Genomic DNA, 9,727 nt, shown 5'->3' on the forward strand with positions numbered 1-9,727 from the left:
TCTTAGATTATGGTATAATCCTTAAAATAAAAACTGTAGTCAAAAAATAAATTAGTTAAGTTTTTTAACATGATTTGAAAAAAAAGCTTAAATATGGAGCCCAAAAGAAAAAGAAAGAAATTAAAGGGGATGATTTCATTTTAAGACCAGTACAAAAATTAAAATTACTTTCGCTGTTTTTTTTCAATAACATTTTTGAATAGAATACTAACACACAAATTGGTACACAAGCTTCTCCTTTGCAGGAAAGCTGTAGCTTCAAACACAGTTGCAACTGTAAGCTGTTCTTAACTTCACTCGCTGCGGTCTTTTGGCTCTCTGTATTTGTAGTGAATGTATTCAAAGATGTCTCTCTCACTATCCACTAACAGAGGCTCGCCTGCAACACCTACAACAGATCCACAAAGAAAAATAGCAGATATTACAAGCTTAAAGCATGACTCACTGGTTACTGATTGATGCCAAAAGACACACATGGATGGAACAGGGTTGAGCAAGGTCATATGTCAATTTGACTGAGACTCACCAGTGACCCCAACTGGCCGAATGGTGTACTCATTGAGAGTAAAGCCCTTCTCCAGAGCATGAGTTCTCATGTTTTTATTGAAGATATCACTTCCAGTGAAATAAAGAACTCCACAGTAGTACTGGTCCTTGGGAATTAACCTTGGGTAAATGGAGAAAGGGCAGTTAGAGAGCAGTTGATTAGAAGAACAAACAAAAACAGAAGGTTGCCTCTTTACAGTTTTTGTGGTAAATCCAATTGTACTGTGGAGACAACGTTTTAAGAAGAAGATCATAGATTTGAGTAACATAAAGTAGGGCACCTTATATCAATACGCCTGTGAAGGTATTCTTCCTCATCTTCATCATTCGATTGCAGCTGGCAGACTCCCTAGAAAACAAGATCCAGCACATCATAACCACAGCCATGCGCTTCATGGGTTGGGTATAGGTACTGTACTAACTGCATTATCAATCCCAACCTCAAACACATACAGCTGAGCACAAGAGAGGAAAGGAGCACAAGCCTCACCATGTACTTGGTGTCTCCTTTAGACAGGGTGTCGGTCACAAACCCAATGGACTCCAAATGCTCAACGACGGCATGGAGGAGCTTGGGCTGGAAAAGAAGATAAATAAAACAAAATGAATTGTTAAAAGAAATAAGCCAAACTTTGATTAGTTGCATTGTTAATGTATTATCCATTTACAACATGAAACATGAGCCACAGTAAAGGAGAATCTTACCTGCTTCTGAGTCTGAGAGGTGTAGTCTGGGTGGGTCAGCAAAATATCAATATCACCACTCGATGCTGCACCTGGAAGTTATGAACATGTAAATCAATATCATGATGGATAGAGTCTCCTTCTATCTCCTATCACTCCTAAAGTTTTACCTCTCCTGTAGCTTCCACAGATTGTCCCAATATATTCTGTATCGATCTCCTTCAACTCTCCAAGAATAAGAGTCTAAACAAAACACACAGTGTAAGAACACTCAACAAAACGGATTTGAAGACAACAACAATGTAAATGCTTCATCACCTCCATCTGTTCCATTTCTGCACGTGGAATCCTTTTCTCAAATTCCTCAAAGTACCTGAAGATGGCAGAATAATCCATGAAACGCAACACGCATCAATAGAGAAAGACTTAAAAATATTAAACAGAGGTTTATTTTTGTACTACTGAATTACACATTTGTAAAAACAAAAAACATTCAGCTAAACTTACTTGAGTCCAATCTGTTGATGATGGTTTAGCTTGTGCTCAATCTTTTTCAAATCTAAAAATTCAACAAAAAACAGCACAGAACATTACTCCTTTTGTATCTTACCAAAGCTAAATCTACATAGTGCACATGTATTAGTCATACAATACACTGTATGTGAAAATAAAATCCCAACTCACACAGACCAATAATAAGATTAAACAAACATGTTTGAACAGTTCTAATAAACAAACTAAACAAACCTTCTAACGTCTTCACCCCTTCTTCAAAAAACTTCCTGGCAGCAGCAGGGCTGAAGTCAAGACCCAAGAGATGCAGTTTGTTACATGAAGCACAAACAGTCAAATTACATGAATAGATAAAGCTGAACCCGTTCCTGCATCCCTCTGAAGTGGCCCCTAAAAATTAACTCAAATGTTTACCAAGTGCATTTTGATTAGTCATCATGCACGTCACTGTAAATGTCAATAAAAAAGCATGAGCCTTAAAATAGGTTTTTACATTGGCATGTTTAACAACATACCCGATTCCAGTGACTCTGGTAAGGAAATTGATGGATGAGCTGGTGTCATCGTTACGGATCTAGAAGGAAATATAAAAGTGGGATATCAATTTGTGTAATACATTGAAATAGAGCTATTTTCAAACACATACCGTTACAGTGCGACATAGATCATGTATTACCACGCCCCAACACCCACCTTTTCAAGTTTCCGTAGTTTGCCTGTTTGCAGGAACTCATCAATCTTTTCAGCTATTTTCGCTCCAACACCATCCTGTTAAAATATGACAACAAACATGAGGCTGATGAATAGTGTGACCTGCAGCAGTTATGTAAGATGGGCAGAGTAGTACTGTTGACAAACAAAGGCTACAGCATTACAAACAACCACAGCAACATGAGCACAATAGTGGTAGGGAAGACAAAAATGATGGAGTTTTTTATTCCAGTTTGCAGGCACCATTATACTGAAATTGCCAGTAAAGCAAATAAAGTCAGCTGTCCTGGTCAAGTTTAATACAGAGACAGATATGAAGAGATGACCCTAAGATGTAGTGAATCTTTTCAATTGAAATTGATTAAATGAAAAATGACCAAGACAAACATCCACAAAAAGTGTGGAAATGCCAACACAAAACTTGGTATGGCTGTGATTTCAAAGTGGGAACATAGATAAAGATCATTTTAAGAAATCATGCCAATTCTTCTGCTATGACGATACCGTTCATTGGTTGCAGCAACCTACTTTCAGACATGTATTAAAACATAAAAGAGAATTTCTTACTAAAGCAATGTTTGATGAGTACTAGTTTAATGGATGTGAGCCAAAAGCACAAGGGTGACATGATACACATTCAAAATCAAACCTTTATACTGAAAAAAACGTAATAAACAATAATAAGTAGTGTATCAGCACCATCTATCTTCCATTAAAATTACTGACCCTTATTCCCTTCATAAAGGTAGGGTTTATTGCAGGACTGGACACTGCATTGCTGTGTCTCAGTTGGTGGTTGCTGCACAAAGTTACATCATGCATTTAGATCAGTGTCAAGTTTTTACATATTTATTTTGTGTCAAATAATTCCCTAATGTGTTTTATTTTTTTATAACGCCAACAACTGAATACCTTGAAACCAAAACCAGTGCACATACCAGTTTCTTGGCCTCTTCACCACTTTTGATTTTGTTAGGGTACTTGGAGATGGTAGATGCTGCTTTCCTAGACAGGGGGTAAGCACAGTGATTTGTAAAAGATATTGAAAGCCTAAATTAAATCTTAAAGACATATAAAGTAGCAAACATATTGTTCTGATAGAAAGCTCCTGTTAAAGGCCTCAACAGAACCATTTTGTTAAAATTACAAGTTTGACCACATTTACTATTTAACTCTCCTCCCAATTTGGCATCAAATGTATCATACACTTAGTGGCCAGTTTATTTAGTACTTCAAGCTAAAACGTCCTAACAATGCAGAAACCCTACATCCATAAAGGTTATAATTTTCATTATTTGTTGAAACTACTGTGAAGAGGTTTTATTTCAAGGTTATGGTAATTTCAGAATCTGTACTATATATGATTTGAGACAGTCTAACTAGATAGTGATTTACAGCCCATATCCCTGAAAAGTTGATTAACACCTCACTAAAACCGTTTCAATATAAAGTGATTGTTGGTCTTCATAGTTTTAAAATGGCTTAGTTCAGGCACCTTCCAACAATGTTCAATAAATAACTACGAAAAGAAGATCATGTAAGTAAAAGCAAAATCTTCTACAAATTAAGTAATATTTGTTTAGACCGTATTGCAAATAAAGAAAACTGAATGTAAAGAGAATGCAATCGGAATGTCGTAATTATATATGCATAAAGAGAAGTAATACATAGTAAACAGAGGTGTTTTGAAACAGTAATTCAGACAATAATAAAAGCACACATCCCTGCCGAGGCTTGAGCGCTTACCTGTAAGCATTGTACTTGTGTATTGCCCTGTTGACGTTTTTCTCGTAATTGGCCAGCTCTGGAAACAGAAGTAATGGCTTTATATTAACCTCATACCCCTGCAGTTTATAGCAACTGTTTTAAGAACTGCCAGTTCGGCTGAAGGCATTTAAATGACAAAAAGGTGACTATCAGCGCAAAGAAACTCAGATTTTAGCTGCAAGAAAACCAGATAACAAACGCAAGACATAAATACCATAATATAGCATATTTGTTTTACAAATATACACCACGTAACGTTATGAAAAGTTATTTGGTTGATTTTACTCATACACAACCCAAGTGTCACGCTAGCTTTTGTTAGCTAAGAGCCTTTGCGTACCGACAAGAAAGTCTGTTATTCCCTCATTTAGGGACTCCTGTGGCGCTTTCCTCTTGCTCATTGTTGCTTTGGTAAGTTCTCAAATGTCCGTTTTAAACTTAAACGGCCTTGTATGTATGAAAAGTTAAAACCTATTTGTGAATCAGGCTAGTCTCTAACTAGCACATTAGCTAGCTCAAGCTGAACAATGACCAAAGGAGGTAGAGGGGGTGGGGCGTGCGTCATACGTCACAGATACCCAGAGTTGTGACGTCCGCTTTCGTCAAGTAGTAGTAGCTGGCAATGTTAAAATGAAATGACATCTTCAGCACTCTGGAACATATCGACTATGTCCACACTGTTATTTTACGGTTTACCCAATAATTTAAACCAATTTTTAAATTTTGGACATACAATGACATAACAAATGTATTCCTTATTTCAAAACAGACAATTTTATACAAAGAGAAAACATTGTTTATTTTTCTTTCAAGAGAAAACTGCATCTTATTTAATAGAATGTATATTGTTCTTTTTTTTTTTAACTGATTATGAGTAACCTCAATGGCTGGTCTTATGTAATAATCACTCAGTTTATAATATATCATTTCAAATTTAATAAAAAGGAAACACTTTTCCCAAAATAAAATGATAATCTATTGTACAAGGTTCTGTGTTTTGTTACATTATGCCACTACAAAATTAAAATTAATCTTGATAAAGCAGTGAATTTACAGGAACGTCTCCTCTTCCTTCTCTTTCCTCCTCATCCTCCTCATGTGTTAGGAATCTATTTTTACATAAACTTTGTCCCTAGAGAATATTTTAATGGCCTCCTCGATTTCAGAAAGCCTACAATCAAGATGAGCCCGACGTGAACGAACACTCAGATTGTCAGCTCTGAGAGGGAGAGACAGCAGCTCAGACACCAGTGAGCGATGGGCTGAGGAAACAAAAAACAAAATTAGAGAAGCAAACATTTACTACACATGTAGTACCTTAATGTAATGTAAGGGCAGAGATAAAGAGCAACAGAGACATACTCTCTTTGAGGGACTTCAGTGTCTCCTGTCTCTCACTCTCAGGCATCAGGGTGTGACCAGCTGGGGCTGCAGGATCAGGTGCATTCTTCCTCCTCTCCTCCTCCTCTTTATGCCACTGCTCCTTCCTTTCCTCAAGACTGAGTGGGCGTTCATGTGTCATTGAGAGGGAGAATAGAAATGACAGCAACAGCATTATAATTGTGTCAAGGGTCATGTGGCTTTAATAAAATAGAAGAATCCCTCAAATATGATATGAAGGGGTGTGTCCTGTGTTTAAACTGCGTAGTAATAATATTGATTAGTGATTTTGAGTCACTGGGTCATGTTACATGGAAGCTATTGAAAAGAAATCATGAAATCTCCATAAAAATAAATGTATTTATAAAATAGAAGAATAGAAGCTGTTCAGCTCTTAATTTTTTTAACATTTAACATTTAATTTAGACATATCATAAATATTTTTTTATAACATTCCTGTAAATAATGTTTTTATTTTCAATTTCTGTTTTTTTTTGGTTGCGCTTATTGACCGTTTACAGTGCTTAGTTTTATCTTTTATTTGCTCTACTATGTTTATTGTTATGCACCAAACACCAAGGCAAATTCCTTGTATGTGTGGAACTTCTTGGCAATAAACCTCTTTTTGGTTTTCTGATTTCAAAGAAGCACAAACATCCCACGTGAAGAGGTGTGTCCTGTGTGTCCAGTGTAGTAATAATATCTGGTATTGAGTGACAGGGTCATATTACATGAAAGCTATTGAACAAACCATTCATTTTCCAAAAAGAAAATATTCATATAACTTTTGAGTAGATAATGAAATTTGATTGTTAGGTAAGGATGTAAGATATGGCATAAGAATACTCACTACTGAGGCACCTGTCCCTTGACTGCACTGGGGACAGGCTTGTCTCTAAGGTTTGTCAACGACTGGGACCGACGCAGCACAGTTTTTCCTGCAGACCGGGCATTATGTTTTATGAAGTCTATTGTCTGGCCTTGCACCTGTAACTGTATCCACATACAACAATGTATGGAATTAAAACAAAAAAGGAAATAATGCAGATACACATTAAAGTGAGCAAAATGCACATTAATGTTATTTGTTTGATAACTACTTTTGGAGCAAATTACAAGAGTTGCCAATAAATACAGTATTATCAATATACTATACCTCTTATTGTCTAATCATGTAAGTATAAATAAATACACCTTTGTTGGCAATTCTCACTTGCAAGTTCTGGTCCTGTATGGAGTTGCAGGAGGCCGGGCATTGCAAAGCTACAGGAGAGGTTTTGGAGCGTGGTCTTGGTGGAGCAGCAGAGTGGGCCTTCAGAAATGTTTGGCACTGTGGTTTAGTAGTAGGACTAGAAACCTGCAGTAAAGAGACTGGGTTAAAAGTGAACCAGAGGAAATCATTATAACTCAAAGATTTCCATCTTTTGCAGACGTGCTCTTTACCTGTAGCTGGACCATCACCCTGGATGGGACGTCCTGATATTTGGAGGAGGTCCAAAGAGCTTTCACTGGAACTGGACGAGACTGTGCTCTCTCAGCCTCATGCTCTTTGCAGCGTCTCTGGATCTCCCTGAGCCGACGCACATTCTCTTTACCAAAGTCATGTACCCGCTGTTCTGAGGGTCAATAATCGCAAAAGTTGTCTCAATAATATTTTGTTTTTCTATGTTGCTATGACAATTTAAAAATGGAAAACAAGAAATAAGAAAATAGACTGATACTATCCTTCAAAAGAAAACAGACCCGCTCTTCTTTGTAAAGCCCAAATTTACAAACCTGAAAAAATGTATTGCACTTACTCTGTTTGGGAACAGGGGTGATAGAGACACCTTCTAGTTTGAGTAGTTCTCCCACTACTCCTCTCTGTCCTCGTTCCAGAATATGGGTGGCATTAGGACTGATACGGGGACAACGTGGGGGGGTACGAGCACTGTAGAAGCCAGGGTGCAACACAGGATCTGGAGCGAGAGGCCCTGAGAGCAGGGCCATAGTCCCATCATGGTTTCCCTCCAAACGGCCACATGCTGGAGAAAAAAAGAAAAACTAAACAAGGTCACTTAAGGCTAATGTTTTGTTAATAGACTAATGAGTTCAAACACATGAAGACAAGATTTGGGGCACTCATGGATGTCAAGAGGTGAACTCCAAAGAATCCACAAAAGTTCTAACAAATTGTTGTTTTGATGTTGGCGAAAGGAGACATCCATCTTATTATTATGGTTATATGGAGTTTGCTCAAAATTACTGGAAAACAACATAATAACTGTTTAAAGTTTATTTTAATATAGAAGAGCCCCATGGCTGCATCTAACCCGAAGCAGGTCGTGTGTAGTACTGAGGAAACAGAGAAGGATCTGGGGGAATTGGCCCGGATATTGATGAAGGTCCCTCACACATCTGAAGCTGTAAATTGTAAAAAATAAGAAGAAGAAAACAACAACAACAAAAAAGGTACAAAGATTGGGTTTAGAACTTAATGACATAGACATGAGATAGAAAATAACTGCACCTTTCTAATAATATATAACCTTGAGGGTTTACATTTACAACGAATGAATGAATAAGACTATGCAGAAGGGCAGTTTATGTTCAGTCAGTAACGTTGTATGGTGGCTGCAGGACAGCTACAATGAATTAATGGATAAATGCTATGAAAATCCTTATTCGTCCTGCGTTGCATTGTTTGCTAGCGTTGTTACCTAACACCGTCCAGCTATAAATACGGTTTCGTTAATTAGTTAGCTAACTAGCTAACGCTAGTATTTTGTAAAGTTAGCTAGCTAGTTAGCGTTAATCAGCAAGTGTTCCTTAAACCGAACTTATTTGCAATCGTTTACGTCGACCAAACAACTTGAATCGGTTGCGGACGGTTGCATAAAGTAGTCAAGAACAGGTGTTTACCTTTATTAGCTCCCGTCTTGTTTATCAGTTGAGGATGACGGCTGATGACGCTAAGGCATCAACACTTGTTCCAGTATTCTTCACCATGGCAACGGGGCCGCACACAGAACTAGATTTGACAGAAGAGAGTTCTCCCAAAGTCCAAAACAACAATCTCCGACTTCTATCAAAACAATTTCATTTTATTAACTCAATTTAACTGATAAGCAAATATTAATTTAGCTTAAATAAGACTCGGACACAACGGCGGATTCATAACAACAGCCTACAATTAGTGTGTTACTGCCAACTAGTTTGTGTTATTTCAAATTTCGTAGACTAGCCATGACGTATCTCACTCCTTAAGATGTGTAGTTAGCCTGGAAAAGCCGCTGTTTAAACGCTCATCTGTAGGTTTGAGTTCTAGATTGTAGCAGGTGTATTTCTTTTCTAGTCCCTCTGGTCCTGTGTGCAAGAATCACATAATCCCTGAGTACTGCCTTTCAGGTTTACTAAATTCCTATATCTATGCTAAATACCACCTTTTAATTAAATTCAACTTCCATACCCAAACCCAAACTATAGCTATAATCTTAACTATTCCGACCCTTAATTAAAATATAACATAACTAAAAACATAACCAAAAATAAATGTGATTGCTGGAACGTGCGGGAGAGGTACTCATTCGCTAGAGGTTATTGCCCCCGAGTGGTGTAAAGGTCTTATTACACCAAAACAAATTAAGCGTTTACCAATGACTGTGTATTAACCATAGACTGTTAATATTAATAATATTCAGTCTATGATATTGACCTAACCTAACCCCCTAACCCTGATTTTACAGTCGATGGTGTTTACCCATTTGTTTCTCCCACTGTTGTTGTTTCACACTGGCAGTGGCTATTGTAATTTAGATAGGCCTATACAAATCAGGAACTGTAAACATATTCATATTTTTGTGTTACTGCAACTTGAATGACCAAAATTCAAAAAAATGTACTTTCTAAACAAGCTTAATTTTTAGTGTCAATCTGTGAGTAGATGATGAGTAGATTGTTGATGTAAAACCATGCATCATCAGGCCTGTTAGGCCTAACATAATCATTTCACATATAGGCCCTGTATGAATATTCTACCATCATAAAATTACAAACCTTTTTGTCACCCAATGTATAGCTATTTGATAACATTTACGAACAGTGTTCTCTGTGTTAAGTTTTTTTTGTTGCTCAATGTCAATTGCAC

The 9,727-nt window shown here is 37.1% G+C and overlaps 2 protein-coding genes across 4 annotated transcripts; both read right to left on the minus strand.

The window, feature by feature from the left end:
- Positions 1-121: 121 nt before the first annotated feature.
- Positions 122-4,791, minus strand: polb (polymerase (DNA directed), beta). The gene is made up of 14 exons (XM_034873020.1): positions 4,562-4,791; positions 4,201-4,258; positions 3,393-3,459; positions 2,437-2,511; positions 2,259-2,317; positions 1,978-2,027; positions 1,738-1,789; positions 1,549-1,603; positions 1,401-1,473; positions 1,252-1,322; positions 1,037-1,123; positions 828-895; positions 527-666; positions 122-388 (listed from the first exon to the last, which is right to left on the minus strand). The coding sequence occupies exons 1-14, from the start codon at positions 4,620-4,622 to the stop codon at positions 294-296; spliced, it is 1,011 nt and encodes a 336-aa protein (XP_034728911.1). The 5' UTR covers positions 4,623-4,791; the 3' UTR covers positions 122-293.
- Positions 4,792-5,033: 242 nt separating this feature from the next.
- enkd1 (enkurin domain containing 1) lies at positions 5,034-8,764 on the minus strand. Of its 3 annotated transcripts, none has more exons than XM_034873015.1 (8): positions 8,503-8,764; positions 7,914-8,004; positions 7,401-7,625; positions 7,045-7,217; positions 6,815-6,913; positions 6,452-6,594; positions 5,584-5,720; positions 5,034-5,483 (listed from the first exon to the last, which is right to left on the minus strand). In XM_034873015.1, exons 2-8 carry the CDS (start codon positions 7,996-7,998, stop codon positions 5,323-5,325), a joined length of 1,023 nt encoding a protein of 340 aa, XP_034728906.1. In that variant the 5' UTR covers positions 7,999-8,004; positions 8,503-8,764; the 3' UTR covers positions 5,034-5,322. The 3 variants fall into 3 exon arrangements, with proteins under 3 accessions (XP_034728906.1, XP_034728907.1, XP_034728905.1); XM_034873014.1 differs by having other exon boundaries at positions 5,038-5,483; positions 6,815-6,958; XM_034873016.1 differs by lacking the exon at positions 8,503-8,764 and having other exon boundaries at positions 5,037-5,483; positions 6,815-6,958; positions 7,914-8,006.
- Between the last annotated feature and the right edge of the window lie 963 nt (positions 8,765-9,727).

The sequence above is a fragment of the Etheostoma cragini genome, chromosome 5 (assembly GCF_013103735.1).
Source record: "Etheostoma cragini isolate CJK2018 chromosome 5, CSU_Ecrag_1.0, whole genome shotgun sequence".
NCBI classification, from domain to species: domain Eukaryota; kingdom Metazoa; phylum Chordata; class Actinopteri; order Perciformes; family Percidae; genus Etheostoma; species Etheostoma cragini.